A 17118-nucleotide genomic window follows, 5' to 3' on the forward strand; every position below is an offset into this window, starting at 1 on the left:
TGAAAACAACTGAGAGATACCCTTCTGGTATCTGCTGGTGAAGTGCCTCCCGAGGAAGCTAATACTGAAAACTAAGTGAATACATCACGTTTTCTCCAACACCTTTCCTCTACAGGGAACTGAAAGCCTTTTGCAAATTCTGAGGAAAGGATCAGAACTGAAATGTAAGCAGCCATCCAGTCCAGACTTAGTCTTTCAGACTCCTGTAACTTAATTCCTGCTGGTAAAAAAATGAGGCAAATTACAGTTGAATTTCAGCCATGTGTGGGTTTGGAACAACAAATGTCACCACATAATTCTGTCCCTAAACTTACAAGATGTAGGCCCTGATTCCCGGTGTCTTCATCTTCTTGACATTAATATACAAATATCTTGCACGCTCCCACACAAATATTTCTTGATGCTGTTTGGTTTTCAGTTGAATATATCAGATCAGATTCTGCATCCATTTAGTAGATACGCAGAACATTTCTGAAGATGTTACCAGATCACTGCGTAATATTTGGATTCTCCATTCAGTATTTCCATTACACACGCTTAAGTTTCCCTTTACGTTTCCTCAGCTGTTGCTTGTCACAATCATCTGCTGGCTGCCTTGAAGTTGGCAGCACTAATGCAAAGCTTTATGTTATTAAAAAGGTAAATCAACGAATAAAGTATTATTAAAATAAAAATGTTGGTTTGGGATTCAGATACATTGTTGTCATTTTAAAATAAAATACTTGGAGGATTTAGAGAACTCATATTCTAGAAGATTTTTGTGATTTAGATTAAATAGTTTTATTTTTACATTAAAAATAGTAAATTCCTTCTAAGAAATTACAGAATATGAATTAGGGGTATATTTTCCACCTTGTTTTAACATTTACAATTTGTACAGATTTGCCATTCTGCCAGAGGTCCCAGACACTTTTCCTTACGACTTATTTTGGGAGGGATACGTCACAGTAAAGTTATCTATAGAGAAGAGGAGCATTACAACAGGAACACCAGTTCCAGGGTCCTATACCCAGTTACGCTATCGTTTGGCGTTCCTACTTTTTACTAGAAAAGGTCATGCTTCTTTGTACTTCGTGTGTGACTGGGGAGGCTGGTGAAAGATTCCTGCCCATCAGCGTTTCGTTCTGAGTCTTGTCGTCGGGACAGGTACAGCAGCCACTATAAATAACAGCAGGCCATCTGTGTTTGTACAACCGCCCAAAACTTGTCTCCACTTTTAACGAGTGCCAACTTTCGTGGCTGGAGAGTTAAAACACGTTGACCCAATTTTCTTGTCACCTCGATATTGGCAGGTGATGATTCTCAGTTGTTTTCAGCAACGCTCTGTGATCTCTGAGTAATTCCTTTAGCAACGCAGACTAAACCAGACTTGCCATTTAATCAGTGATAGGTCAGTGTTTAACCTCTTGATTGTTTTTTTGGAAATGTGATGCGTGTATCCCGAACACCACAATATGCTTGTTAGCGAGCTAGATGGGAGGAACAGACACGCAGAAAAGGTCATGAGAAAGCAGACTCTCTTGTTGCTGTACTGCAAGAAAGGTAATCAGGAGTGTCTCGAACTTCATTAGTTTGAAAAATAATCTCTGACTGAATTCAGTTACATTTAAAGATCCTGGGCTTAAAACATCCCTGAAAATTAATGCAGATTCTGTTATAATGTATAAAAGAAACTAGACTTGATACATAGAATCATAGAATCATTCCGGTTGGAAAAGACCCTTGGGATCATCGAGTCCAACCATCAACCCCACTCTACAACGTTCTCCCCTACACCATATCCCCCAACACCACATCTAAACAACTCTTAAACACATTCAGGGATGGTGACTCCACCACCTCCCTGGGCAGCCTATTCCAGTGTCTGACCACTCTTTCTGTGAAGAATTTTTTCCTAATGTCCAGCCTAAACCTACTCTGTTGCAGCTTGAAGCCATGTGAGCACAGAGAGGGAATAAGCTTAAAATTTACCGAACTGTTGCCTTTTTGGGCATTAGCGCAGTTCTGCTGTGTTCTGGTATTGTCTTGGAAAGTTTCTGCTTCACTGTATAGTCTGGGCTGTTCTTGCTGAGCTGCCATCCTTCTGGATGCATGCATTTGAAATCATAATAATGATCATGTGGATACCTTCTAATTTGACTGTAATTTAAACTCTGCTTTCTCAGCTCCCTGGCCTTAATTGCAACTCACTGAGGCAGCCAGCCACGCTCACCATGCAGACTGGAATAACTGCCTGCTGCCAAAGAAATGTAAATGAGGAACTGAAACAACTGCTTCGCTGTGCTTTGCAGAATGACTACTACAGGTAATGGATCACATTCAAGTTGTAGAAGTCCTTGGGTTAGTTTGCATCTTTTATCTTCCCTGTGGGTACAGTATGGCAGGACTTATTAGAGCTATACAAAAGAAACCAGGTCAGGTTTAAAAGAACTGCACGGTCCACACTACAGTTTAGTGAACTCAGTTTGCAGAGCAAGGCTACCACGGAGGCTAGAAACAGCCACCATGTTTGTGCTCGGATCGTTTTTTTTTCTGGGCAGTGACGGCGTCTGTGCTGATAGCTGCTCGCTCTTGTTATGTTGTGCTAGCGTTTTTGGCTCTTTGCCTCTGAGATTCCACTGGGATTAGTAGCATGGAGATGGTGATTACTGCAGCAGAAATAATAGGAAGAAAGTCACGTTAAAACATGAAAGGGAAAGAAGGGATCCTTTCAAAATGCGTGGCAAAGATAGGATTCAGCTTTGTATATTACTCTACCCAGGAGGATCCGTCATAGCTCTTTCTGACAGAGCAAAAGGAAAATGAAATGTCTTCTAACTGAGAAGCAGACACATTTCCCTCCTCATCCCTGAAACAGCAACTTGCCTGCTGTTCTCTAAAACACACTATTGGTGTTGAAACGTGCTGTGTAATTCTATTCTCTTAGAGGTAATGACATTATTAGCATGACATTGTAGAGCACAGTTCATTCTGGGTAGGCATGCTGTAAACATCACCAGGGGAGTGCTGGACGGAATATATAATTTATGTAGGGGAGAAAACTGTAAGATTATGGCAACCATTTGCTGTGTAGTAGCCGGCAACTGGCTAGCTTGGGCTACTCATAACAAGCACCATACTTTTTGGATGAAGCCCAAGTTTTTAACAATAGCTTATGCCATTGATTCTTCAGCTCCTACTATTTACTGTTTCTATAAAAAAATCTAGCTTTTTTTTTTTTTTTTTTTTTAATGGGGATGCAGGTGTATTCAGAGGATGATAGATAGAGTTTAGAGCTGCTGAAAACCAAATTATGGCTTTTGAGTTCCAGTTCCGGCTCTGTAACTGACTCATTGTATTTTAATTTCCTGCCCATAAACTGTGGCTGAAGTTCACAGTACTTTTCTCAGAGCTGTTGTAAAGATAGATTATTTTGCATTGTAAATTTAAACTATTATGAGATTTATTGATAGAAGCCCTAAAGGTGTATAAATTAATGCAACATAATTAACGCAATATATGTTACTATTGTAGTAACGTGCACATTTGTTAAGGTCAATCTACATTAGGTGATCTTTTCTGAAGTACAGCTGAATAGACAAATCAGCACCCAAACATTCTGAACGCGCTGTGGGAGCAAGTAATGACCGGAAGTAGTGAAGTTTCTAGTTAATTTCTTCTCCAGAAAAATTGAACTTCAGCCCCAAGTCATCACCTTAGGGCAATCAGTTTCTAATTAGCCATCAGCTTATAGGCTATTGGCTATTTCTGTGTCTGAGACCGATGAATTTGAAGACAACGCAGCTTCTAAAATAATGCTGAGTAAGCACAAAGAGAGTATCTAGAGTCATGAAGAATAAAAAGAAGGCAGTGACACAGAGAAATACCAACCTGGTAGCATCACCATGTTAAAATTAAGTTGAGAGCTGCTTTGCCTACCTTTCCATAATCACAATCTAGGAAGAGGTCAGTAAACATCTGCCTCCACGTATCATGTCTTCTTGCTTCTTGGAAGTCATCAGCACGCTGACAGAGATGCTTCAGGATTTCTTGGAACGTGTCATTTGAAAAATGTTCAGTGTAAGAATGGACATACTATGGAGAGAAAGCGGTGTAAATGGTTAGCTTTCTTCAAGTATTTTCAGCTTTATTTGAACTCTTAAATATCTATTGCATGCAATGAAATATATAGGAATTTGTTGTTCAATCTGCTAACGCAATGCAGGCTTGGTGCATGGATGCTACACTGCCTACTTCGTTTTTTCTCTCAGAAGCAGCAATATTCTCCAAAAAAGCCTGCGACACCGCAGCGCTAGGCACTGCTCAAATGCATATTGAACAATTCCTCTCCTGGCCCAGAGGTTGCTTATCACGTTCGGTAGGTCAGGGATGCTGGATCAGAATCCTTCCTGTGAAACGCCTTTCCTTAAGCAGGGGTATCTCAGGGAGGATATAAGTTCTCCATGGTTTTCTGCAGCATTTAGTATTCTTGACTTTACACCCAAGGAGACATTTTGAGCCATTAGTTTTTGCAGACCTGACAGTCACTCAACTCTCTAATGCCACAAAATGACCATTGCCTACAACTTCAGTGTTTAGAGAACCAGTCTGGATACAATAAAAAAAGGAAAGAACCTTTTGAAAACGAGCCTGCTGTCACCTAAGTCTTCTGACACTGGGAATACTACTGACTCCAGATTTATTTTAAGTTCTAGCCTTGGAGACACTTTAACACTTTGGATTTATAGCCATGTGGTTTTTATGAGCAAAAGCAATATGGTTCTAAAAATGTGGTGTGCATGACATAAATAATAATGGCCATCAGAACAAACCACAATCCCAAAGCCTGTGCTGAGTTATTATAGCGGGTTTCTGGAGCCAGCCACGGTAACAGGGAGCCTATACAGTTAAAAAGAGGAATTTGCAAACACGGAATGTTTCCCATTATCCCATTTTTAGAGTATGGATACCTGACACAACTGCTAGAACTTCTTGGACTTGTTGAAATGCTGCACAGGCATTAACAAACTGAAATATTGAAGTATTATTATTCATGTCTTTATTGCATAATTTCCAAGTATATGGGACAAGTGGAGAGGAAGAGCAGAAAAGCAGCAACCAAAGGCCTGAGGGGTGGCTGGCGGGAAAGAAGAACTCCTAACGCAATGTGTGGTTTTTCTGCATTTCAGCATAAAAAGAGCGAATGTAGGTGGGTTGGACAGAAGGCGGCAGATCTGGGGCTACATGTATCTTAGTAGCTTTTCGGAGCTATTACAACCTGGAGCCCTGCGAGAGATGAACCTTAGAGATGACAGCAGTTGGGAGGAGGCAGGTTGGACAAGCAGGTTGTTATTTTGTATGTCATCTTGGTGACACATCCAAAGGCTTGTGTATTAATGCTGCTGTCTAACAGCTCCACAGAAAATATTTTAGAAGCGTATGTTCAGCTATGTGGGCAGGAGGAACTATTGTAGAGTCATAAGCTTTTCTTAGCTGATGTGTGTAAAGCACTCTTCTGCGTAAAGAACTGTACGCATAATAAGCATACATTTATTTATTATTAACCTAGAGATTTTGACAGCCACCAGAAGAAAGCTGGCACACCTCCTTCTTGCTACCCAGTGTGAGACCTGATGTGTTCGCGAGCACATTATCACCAATAACAATGGACCTTTGCCTTTTGTTCCTGCTGATCTCAAGAGAAACCGAGGAAGCCACATGCAAAGATGGAAAATAATCTCACCTTAAAGCCCAATTCTGACCCTACAAAGGCAATGGGAGCATTTCCCTCGGTGTCAATAGCTTTGCGTCAGACCGCTGGGGGTTCTGCATGTTAGAGTACAAAGCCTGCGAAATAAACTATTAAGGACTGGTTTCTGGGATTTAAACACTTTTAATATAAATGACCCCGTGAGTTTGTCACGAAGGATGTAAAAATACAACAGCCACTGTTCTGCATGTCTGAAAAAAACCCCAAAACCCAACAACAACGTGTGAGGTCTCTCTACTGAGTGTCTAACAGCCTTTAAGTAACCCAAAGTTGCAATGAATTCAAGGAAGAAAAAAAAAATTGCCATTTAATTTTAAGGTCCATTAAAAAGCAATGCTTTCCACATGTGAAAGGGCCTGGACCAGCGTGCAGAAAGATCATCTCTCTTTCTGGTTTTGGTGGATGATGCAGACTGATGAACAAAGGTAAATTGTGGCTGAGGATTAGAAGCAGCCCTGTCCTGAGAGCGAGGTCTGTGATTATGGAACAGTTCCCAAGGGAAGTGATGAAAGCCTCGTCATTTGATTCAATTAAAGCCGGACTGGAAAAAGCATCAGAGAATATATTCTGAGAACAACGATGCGCTGACTGGTAAATCAGGCAGCTTGACAGTCCCTGTCTTTTGTACTTCTGATCTCTGTTGTCATATCTTTAATTGAGTTAAAATAAAGAGTACACAAAATATATTTTAAAACATTTTTCTAATGCTAATGGAGCATGAATTCATTCAGTGCTTATACATGTACCATAGGGGTTATAGATTGATGCTTCATTTCACTGACAAAAGCAATTCTCTGGGCTCACATTATCCACAATAGTTTTCTTAATTAAATGCAGTTATTCTGAGGTTAAATTTAAAAATACCTCATTTCAAGCTTAAAAAAGCCTTCAACAAGTTATCATAAAAATGCATCTCTCTGCAAAATACCGAACATGTGAGTCTCCTGAGGGCGAAGAAGGAACAAAAATCACACATGGTTGCTTGAAATTAGTCTCTGCACAGCTGCGTTATACTCTGTTTTTAATTATTGTAACAGCACCCACTAGCACTGCTGCAATTGAGGGTCTGTCCTTATTTCTATTCTAAACATCCTTTTTCACAGGTTTAATTACTAAGCCATAAAATTTAGCTCTGTCGTAGGTAGAAATGGCTGGCAAAGTCTTGGCCTGGAGAGTTTTTCAAGTAAATTTAGTTTGAACTGATTTGGTTGTTTTCAAATTGATGAAGAGCAGAGTAAAGGGGTGAAACTTCTTACTACATTTCTTGATTTTGGTGAGTTAAAACCACACTTCTGACATCTCTCAATGACAGCGTTCGATTTTAAAACTGCATATTTTTCAGCCTGGTTTCAGCTTCACATGCATTTTTGACATTTGTTGCAGTTTGGCTGTGGTTTAGGCCAGAAATAGTTCAGGGCAGAAAATGGTAGAGCTTCTCATCCCAGTTAATTACTTGCTAGGTTTTTCTATGGTTAATAGGATTTCATCAGAAATAACAATAGCTGGGGGACGGTATTAATTACCTCAGGCTAATGGTTATATGTGGCCACTGAACCTCCCTTGAACAGCCAATGCAAAATCTGAATTCCCAAGTGATTCCAGGTTTGTCTCTTTGCAACGTATTGGTGACAGAGGGGTTTGGCATTCTAGAAAGGGCCTGAGAGGGATGTCCTAAAAACCACTGCTTCCAGAGTGACTTCTCAGAAAGCGGCACAGGCTGCAGCTCCAAGGAAGGCAAAATACTTCCCCCTTGCTGGCCAGAATGGAAGCGTTGTGACAGCAGAGGACAGATATGGAGATGGAACATGAGATGTCCTGATACAACCAGTTGCCTGGGATGCTGGAGAAATGAAGCCCTTCACTTACTCAGCTGTCCACAAGGAAATGCTACTACTTTGTGGTAAACATCATATTCTGAATCAGGTGCTCTTATTTCATCTCTCACCTCTGTGAATTCACCTATGTTGACTTTTTTTGCCAATGTGTCGACAATTTCCAGCTTCCTGTCATAGATTGCTAGTAAAAAACAAAGAGATATTGGTTTAGAAAGCAAACTGTTGTGGTTTTGAATATTGTACATATTTTTTTGCATAATGTATGTTACATTAACTTTTTCCTCATGTTGGATTACATTTATTTGAGGCTATCCTACATAGCAGCTGAAGCATCCGACTGTATAGAAGCTATCTAAATGTGATTCTTACATGTTTCTCTTGCTGCGAATCTGCACTTACCAGAACTGTATAGTCATTTTTATTCTTGACATACGTTGGTGCAAATTGCAATGATTTGAATGGTACTTACAACAACAAATGTGAGGTAAGAAACCATTTTGGATTTAACAAACATAAAACTGCCTTAAAATTCTGGGGATGTGGCTTCTGCTTTGCAAGAGTGGAACCTGAAAATCCTAGTAATTTTCCCAAGAAGCTCTTTGGGAATATTTTTACTGATGATGACACTCAAAACTATCTTTTGGTCATCTTCTGGGCTGCTGTAATGGAAGTGAGAAAGTGCGTCAAATGTTTACATAGATTTCTGCATGAGATCTTTGAGCGCAGGCACACTATTTCTGTTGGGATTATTTTTCTGTTCTTTCTTCTACAATATGTCAAGAATGATGAGCAAATCCACCATAAAATGCATTTATCTCTCATTGGTTAAGACATTCCTAAACTGTACATTATCTTTATTAAACTATAAAACAAAGCTTAATGTTCTGTTAATGTATATTGGATGCTATTGAATTAAATACATTAAGAAATGGAGTTGCACTACTAGTGAAATATGACATAAAAAACCTCAAGCACCTGTAGAGCAAGGATCTGGACAGAAACTTCCTTCTCAATCTCACGTCCCAGTATCTGTTCGCACTGGAGAACCACAGCCACCACAGCAGGAGGACGAGGGCTGTGTTTGGCATTTGCACAATGTACTACCAATACAGAACGATTACTCGGAGGAACAATTTTGTAATATAGAAAGGGCTGAGCAAGGGCAAGCTCTAGACAGAGGTGACTCCATCAGCCAGCAGAAATGCTCTCTGGAGGTTCCCTGCTTATCATCCCATCTTCCAGCAAAGGCAGATTTGTTATTATTGATGATCATTACAGCTATCAATGTAAAGGGCTGGCAGGAGGCTGTATGTTGCCACTTCAATGTTCCTGGCTCTATCTATTCAATTATCATTATTCAGGGAGGTCAACTGTAAGCTATGTAAAATGGGCAGGAGTTATGCAAGTCTTTCTGTGCTGAGTGCTCTGATACAGAGGTCCTTGTGCCGTGTCACTGCCATGCTTGGGAGTGGCAAAGGGAACAGCTAGACAAGATGTGGGATTTGGTGGAGCGTTAGATAAGCTTCAGCATTTTCCCTGAAACCATAAAAGGTTTGACATTGTCAGACTTTAATTTTTTCGATCCTACCTTTCCTCCATACCTCCCAGTATGCCAGGCTGTCCATGGGATTTCCAAGACCACCATGTGATAGGGCAGGTGAAGTAGGAGGTTGTTACAGTGCTTCTTAAAAATAGTGATAAGCAGATGGCAATGTCTGGCTAATGTAGGATGTAAGTGGAAAAGGCCTGCATCTGATACTATTATCTCTCTGAAAGATTTTTTAAACTTACCTCGGTACTTTTTAAGATCCTATTAATGAACCACATGGTGGTTCAGTCTCTTTCCAGTCTGTCTGAAGATTTGTGGTTAATATCCTAGCTGGTGTAACTATCCTTATAGGTTCTTTCTCTATTATCAAATCCATTTGCTGTTTGCTCATGGTTTGCGTCAGAATTCAGACCACAGAAATAAAACTAAAGGAGACACGTCAAAAAATTACCTTGTCTCACATCCATGGGAGTAGAAGCAATGACATCCAGAAAAGACCTCAGGGCACTCTGAACCTACAAATCAAGGTAATAGTCAAAGGCCTGTTTCATGCAGACAACAGTAGGCAATTACTAAAATAAATCACCCGCAACAATTACTTGTATGGGCCAGCCATTCTTCTTACCACACATAGGTGGGCCCTGTTAAGTGTAGACCTTGTCTTTGTTGTCCTGTGTGTAACCACAGGACAATTTCCCAGGAAAGATGCCTGTACCAAGAGATGTATTACAATTACTGCAAATCTCACATTTTATGAGCTGCAGTATCAATTTGTACGAGTTACAGGGGTAGAAAGAAAATTTAACGGAGGACAAGAGTTGCTGCCCCAGATGTTTTTAAGGGGATTCTGAGGGATAATCAGCTGCAGAGAAGGACGTCCAGTGATGAGGTATGTATCCAACAGCCTCAGGAGTGTCTGAGCGCCTCACAGGCCATTTAGCTTCCCAGGACGTCTGTGGAAAACGCATTGCAATCCTTCCATGTGCTCGTGAGGAATCGGGGCTTGGGGAGGCTAAGTGGTAGACAGCGACCTGCACCCTGACCCTAAGGGATGTCAGAGCCATTACCCATCCTTGTGCTCCGTGCTGCCATGCCAGGGCAGACTGCACTATCACAATCTTCCCTTTCGTCCCGTCTGGAACAATCATAGCAGTGTCTTAATAAGGATCATCCCTAGTTACCAGTGCAACCGGTACTCTGCCACTGACATCCACTGTCCGCTCTTTGAACTGAGCTGCCAGCGCCTCCTTTCTCATCTCTTTCACCTGAAACTTCATATTTTCCACCTGCTCCTTTTCTTTACGTTTGTTCTTTGCCTCAGACTTCATCCTGGCCAGCCTGTAGGACATGGGAATATGGTTTAGAAAGATACCGTCATAAACACATTTATGCTAGATTAAGCCTACACTGAAGAACAAAAGGAAAGGAAATAACTTCTTACTGAAATTCTTATCCTTTTAGTACAAGCAGACTTTTCTCCAAAGAAATACTTGACGTTTGGGACACAAAATTACTAGTGTGGCTATTGGGCTAGATATTACTAATCTGTGTTTTCAGAGGGCAGCTCCAAGGACGTGAGAGTATTTATGTTCTGACATGTATCATCTCCTGAAACCTAGTGTAACTATGAATCTGCAGAAATAACCTCTGAGTGTCAGATACATGCATGTAGAGAGAGCCTCTTGTAGAGTATACAGTAGATATCTAAGGGAAAATCATCTGTACAGCTCTCTTAGTTTGTCAAGTTTCAACAGTGATAATTTTTACCTTCACATTTATAATGGCATTAATCATTTCTTGTGTAGACATCCTTCAGTTTCCTTTCAATTTCAGCAGGAACAGACATGCCTAATTTTGATACACTTGATTTACCAACAAAATTGCATCAGTATACATTTGTCTCAAAGCCTGAGTACCATTTCACATGAGCACTTCACTGTCAAAGAACAACATTCAATGGAATTTCTGAAGCAGTCCCACACAATGAAGTCCTTACTGCCTTAAGACAGGGATAATACACCAACCTCTCCGTCATTTTGGACACATAGAGTTTGCAAGCGTGGACTAAATGTACCTCCTTTCGTCTTCCATCTTCTTTGCTTCTCTAATCACCCAGCCATGTTTTTCCCAATCCTCCATTTCGCACATCGAAAGAACTGAATAAAATTGATCCCACTGAACTCATCTGTTTTGGTTTTTACTTTGTTCATTCATGCAATGTTAAAAAAAAGCTTTTAGGAAGTTCAAAATGCTTAAAGCCAAGGGATCAGTTCATATGGGGAGCAGAGTTCGTGCTCACGGAGGCTGCTGGACTCTCTGCATTGAGACAGCTGCTCTCCCGTACACCCTTAGAGCTGGTCAGAGTAAGGGGAATTGCTCCTCTTTTGTACCTGAGAAAACACTAATCCAGAAACTATATTTTTACTAACGATTTCTGCTCCCTTCCCCTCCCTGTGTTTCACATATTGTGAAGATGGGCTGATCCTGTCCCTGCTCTCTTCTTTTGCTACGGGGCCATCCTAGTAATTATAAAACAATGATATTTTCATTAATGAATAGAAAGGCCTGTTTAACACGTTACAGCAATACACTTTGATCACAGTCAGTTTTATCATAGGTATTTGTTCTTCATGGACACTTATCACAGATGTTTCTTAATGAATAATTGGGTTCCTTAATCAATTGTGCGCATGGCACAAGTGCCTGCTGAGGCAGTTCAGCCTCCGGCACTTTGATCGCAGGGGAAGGGTAAAATAATTTCCTGTCTTCTGACTCCTTCAGCCACAGCAAAGAGGAGATATGGAGCAGGTACCAAGCTAAATGGACTAGCAGATTTTTCTCAAACGTAAGCTACAGACAGAAAATCAGAGCATTTCTAGCTGCAGCTCCTCCTGAAAGCTGAATGCAGAGCTAAGGCCATGATTAATTTGGGCAGTGCCCAGCACAAGTTCCATCGCGTGCTGCACCTGCACTGTGCTGCAGTTTCGCATTTATTTCTAGGGTCCTAAACCACCAGGCAGCTGCATCCTCTGCTTGGTGTCCCTGGCTTGGGACAAAATGTTTTCCCCCGAGACGATAAAGGCACAACAGGCTCTAACAGCGCTGGGCGCCCATTTCAAAGCGAGCTCATTTCAGTATTAGACATTTCCAGAAAAGATGAGATGGCAGCGAGGGTGACTTCTCCCTGCAGAATGAAACATGTTTCTTCAGGAAGACAGCCGCCTAACTCCCACACAAGGATGGGTGACTCAGACTGAAGGACTACCATCCCTGGACCAATACCGTCTCTGTTTCAGGTACCAATCCATTTGGATAAGGAATTTCTCCCATCTGTTCTCCTGCATGTTTTGACTCCCAGTCAGACAGCAGTTAAGGAGAGACTGGAGGAAGCCTGAGAGAGCTGACTGAGGATGGGTAAGCTTTAGAGAAGAACCTGGGGTGAAATCCAGCCTTTCCTGAAGGTAATGTCAAGGTTTCCGGGAGCTTCATTTGGGCCAGAATTTCATTCCTCATTTTCTGGTGCTTATGTGAGACATTTTAAGCACAAACTGGCATTTCTCTTGTAAAGTTCTTTTCCTGTTTAGAAACCTAGTGACTCAAATTACGAGTCTCAGTGCTACATGGTGTTGGTAAAACCCTGTGCTGCTGTGATTTAAGAATCCTATGCAAATCCCACAATACAGCCATCACAAATATGTAAATCCGGAGCTGCTGAGAATGCAAATCCCATGATACTACTACCAGCAGATATGCAAAACCTGCTACAGCTATGGCTACATAAATCCCTGTGGCAGTGCTGTCTACGGAGAGATTGATTTCCACAAGTCTTGATAGTCACTTCTTTTGCATCAGCTTTGATAGTTACAAATTGAGAACCTGTCTCCAAACGTAAACATGGGCTTAACAGCCAAGGCCAAGAGAACATGTCACTGGTAGCCAACACTTTGCATTCTACAGGAAAATCTGACCTCCAGAAATAAGCTCTGATTTACAATGAAAGCTAAGAGTGTTTTAGCAGGAAAAAAACCCCCCAACAACAAAACTCCCAAAACCAAACAAAAAAAACCCAACCCAAAACCCAGGGAAATTTTATGTGCTTTAATTCAATTTCTTTTGCAAAATAAAAATAAGATATGGTTCGGAACTTTGTACATCCAGGCGTCACTCTGTGAAGCAATATGAACGGTGAAACAGTCCCCAAAACAAAGGTGTGGCAAGGCTGGCATCCTAAGCATCCCCCCAGAACAGCCTGTGCTTGAGTGAAAGCTCACTGAAAAAGATGTTTCCCTGGATCATTTGTTTCAGTGGACCAGCATTTTAAAAGAATTTTTAAAAAAATCTAAAATCTTTTAGCAGCTCTGGCTGTACTACTGTGTGTCTGCTCATGAAGAAAAGCCAAAAAACTGAGCTGTTACACATTGGCGATGATCAGTCAGTTGTTAGAATCATTCTTATCTGGGGGGAAAAAGGAGGTAAGCGACTGTATGAAATTCACTTATCACACTGCTTTAGTTGTATTCACACAAGGCATGTTCCTATGAACTGTAACAGTATGCGGACTAGAAATGTAGAGAGACAGAAATTCAGAGCGGTAGAGAGAGATTTAACATATTCTTTTATTCATTATAATACTGGGAACTTCAATTATCTTCATTTAGAGTTTATGAATAAGACATCTCAGCATTTTACTTCCCTCATTCCTGACACTGAAACCCTGAAACCAATTTTCAAGCTGTATGTACTATTTATGCAAATAGAAGAGACTGCCATTCAAATAGAAGTCATCATTCTACAAACACAGATATAGAATAAAGTGATCTAGTAGTGAATAATTTTGACATGATTCACAATCACCTCTGGGTCATCTATAAACACAAATGTTCACTTCTGTATTTTTCTGAATAAAGCAATTAAAATGAAAGCAGTATTGTTCACCTCATGCACTCACATTCTAATCTTAGCATATTGTAAGATGGCATGGAACCCCCTTCCAATATTCATTAAATATTATACTAAAGTAAGCAGCCTAGAATATACCCCAGAAATAAGCAACACAAAATACAAAATAGTTTCTACTTTAAAGGGAAAAAAGAATCTGAAAGGCTAAAGGAAAAATCCCAGGAGGAGTTTCTATGATGTGCCAGGACAATATCGTCGGTTTGGTCAAGAGAAGTAATCCTGAAGGAGGAAAAGAGGTTATCTTTTTATTAAGTTTGGAAGACTGTAGAAGAAATGATCTGAAGAGTCCATAGTCCTTTGATACTAACACCTGTCCTTAAGAACTGCTGTCACTTACTTAGACTGGTTTGAAAGCAGTTTGCATTCCGTATATTTAATTAAGATAGAGTCTAAAGAGGAATTATATACTTGTGAAGGGCAGAATATTGCCTTAAACAGGAATAACTAGTGTTTCATTTTGTGTGACATGTTGTGGCATTTATCCTGCATCTCAAGTTTTTATGAGAGACAACTACTGCCTCTGACACTGTACTCCACAAGGTTCGTTTTGGTTGACACTTTGCCAGCCAGGCTGCAGTCACACCATTCCTTTTGTAAAACAGACCAAGACACCAGCTCTGGTCTTGTGACCAACCACACTTTCAACTCTCACCTCTCTGATGTTGTACCTGGCATCTCAGTTTTTAGCTCCTCCATGACCATCTTCATTCCTCTCACGTACGGCCCTGATCTTGTAGAAATACCATACTGAGGGTGATGTCTCATCAGATATTCTCCAAGAAAATTAATGGGGTTAAATTTGGTTGGTTCTTTGTCTGGTGCAAGCACATTCTTTCTTTCCACTTCCATTAACAGTTTTTCCACTCCTGGTATTAATGTAGGTAAGAGTTTGTCAAGCAAATAGATGCGGGTATCTAGTGACTCTTTGTCTTCACTGAACCACTCTTTGGACAGCCAGTCACAGGGTTCCCTCTTTTTTACCTTTTCTTCTTTTGCCTTTTCTGCGTGAATCATCTTTGCCTTTGTCTCCTGCAGACTCAGACACCTCTGCTGGACCTTTTCATAAAAACAGTCTTTCCACGGAGCATGATTACTAAGACATGGCAGCTCATCATTCCCCGGCGTTCTCTTCATTTCTGTGGCAGTCATACTCTTACCTCCAAGTTTGGGCTGTTTTAGACCTGCAGTTTGTGCTCCTTCTTCTGGCTGAGCAGCCATACTTCAATCACTGTGACACAGAACAAAAGCAGCGCGTTATATAGTGACAAAAGATGCAGCTGCGTCCTAGCAGGTGACACGGGAAGAAAGTCTATTGTTAGGAATTAACTCATATTCTTTTTCTGCGTTCATTTTTTTATTGTTGCTGCTGCTTTGTACTCTTAAATAAATACAGCCCCTTTACTTCAAAGATCAGTAAATGATTTATAAAGATTAATTATGTATCACAACAGCCCTTGGAGACACAGCAACTAAATAAGTGTGTTCCTTTCTTATGGGTGAAGAAATTGAGACACAGAAGAGAAGTGATTAATTCCAGGTCACTTAGAGACTCAGAAACCAAGTGGTGAACAGTGCTCAGAAGTCTTGTCCCCCAGTTCTAACCAGCATGTTCCTCTTACCCCTACCATCATTATTTCTGTTTAGGTCCCATTCCATGCCTCCAGGAAATCCAGTGGATATGAAACAAAGGAAGCAAGTAACGGAAAAGACCAGATGCCTAGCAGCAAGATTTCTCTATCCACATGCCGCCTTCTGCTTCATCTTTTCCTTAGCTGTGAAAAACAGTGAGGAAGCTTGTCCCGTAGACTATTTAATTTCAGCTTTGGCAACTGTTTTTTCCTCTGGCCATTTTATTAAGATAACAAGGACATAGGTGTAGGGGTCAGCAGAGCTTCTACAGAAAAGGAAATTCTATACCATATACTCTGTAATTAAACTGTTCACAAGCACTTAATCTTGTAGATTATTCTGTAAAAGACAGACCTACAGAGAGTTGCAGGTATCTCCCTTTACAATTTCCCAAACTCCAGTTTTCTTCTCAAAATGTTCATTCTGTGAAATATCAGGAAGAAACTGAGTTGCTCACAAGGTACAGTTTGAAAACTATTTCTATGTCTCCACGCATAACTGTCTGCATCTGTAATGGGACTTACACATACAGAATGAAGCAGAATGTTGCCTAACTGCTTGATTCAAAGCATGAGAAACCAGCAGCGTGCTGCAAACCCCCCAGCTCAGTGTTAAACAACAGCAAGGGAAGGGTGATATTAATAGAGAGAGCCTAACGCCTTTCCAAACTAAAGATGAAACTCCACTCTGAACTTGCTGCCACACTATCCTTTTCAAGCTCTTTTTTAAAAGTGCTTTTCACTAAGGCCTTTCAGTATCCATAGCAATACCACTGCTTTTGATATGTTTTGCTCTTCATATTTAAGCATTTGTAGCTGTTCTGAAGAGAGTTCAGCCTTCCAGGAAATGCATAAATGTGATCTACAGCCCTCCTGGCACACAAATGTAATTACTAATATGCTGACCTTCTGGTTATAACCATTGTCTGAGTCCAAATATTGCTTGGATAGGTAGGATACTTCACAGCAGTAAATTTCTATGTCTGCTTTCTCGATGGGCTTGTTGGCATCTTCCGGTAATTTGTTCTCAAAGATGATTACCTGCTGGGGAGTGAGATGGATTTATGGATCGAGCTGCCTGCCTGACCAACACAGAGGGTTTTAAGATGGTAGCTGGTTTTGCCACCGAAGGACACGAGCTGTAAAGGAGACCAGATTTATAATAGTAGAAAGGGAAACCTATCAACCCTGTCAAATTGTTCCTTGCTTAGGTGAGTTTCTTTCAATAAGCTGTAAAACCAGACTGTTTCTGGTTCAAAGCAGGGTGTTAACCAAATGTTCTGGTCACAGGCCAAATCAGCTGGTTTTGTTGTGCCAAAATAAACTGTTCTTGCAGTTTCAAATACTTACGTTATTTTTTAACATCCTTTATGAAACCACTCTGCAGTTTCTGTGCAA

General features: G+C 40.7%; 1 protein-coding gene across 1 annotated transcript in view; it reads right to left on the reverse strand.

Annotated features, from left to right (window-relative positions):
* EFCAB5 (EF-hand calcium binding domain 5) overlaps nt 1–17118 on the reverse strand; it is a 43936-nt gene that overhangs the window by 18371 nt on the left and 8447 nt on the right. The window contains exons 4-8 of the mRNA XM_054209045.1: nt 14745–15320; nt 10315–10471; nt 9585–9648; nt 7695–7765; nt 3919–4074 (exon numbers count right to left, since the gene is read on the reverse strand). Coding sequence (XP_054065020.1) covers nt 3919–4074; nt 7695–7765; nt 9585–9648; nt 10315–10471; nt 14745–15310 — 1014 coding nt within the window. The 5' untranslated portion in view covers nt 15311–15320. The remainder of the gene's footprint in view (nt 1–3918; nt 4075–7694; nt 7766–9584; nt 9649–10314; nt 10472–14744; nt 15321–17118) is intronic.

The sequence above is a fragment of the Rissa tridactyla genome, chromosome 7, assembly GCF_028500815.1.
Source record: "Rissa tridactyla isolate bRisTri1 chromosome 7, bRisTri1.patW.cur.20221130, whole genome shotgun sequence".
NCBI classification, from domain to species: domain Eukaryota; kingdom Metazoa; phylum Chordata; class Aves; order Charadriiformes; family Laridae; genus Rissa; species Rissa tridactyla.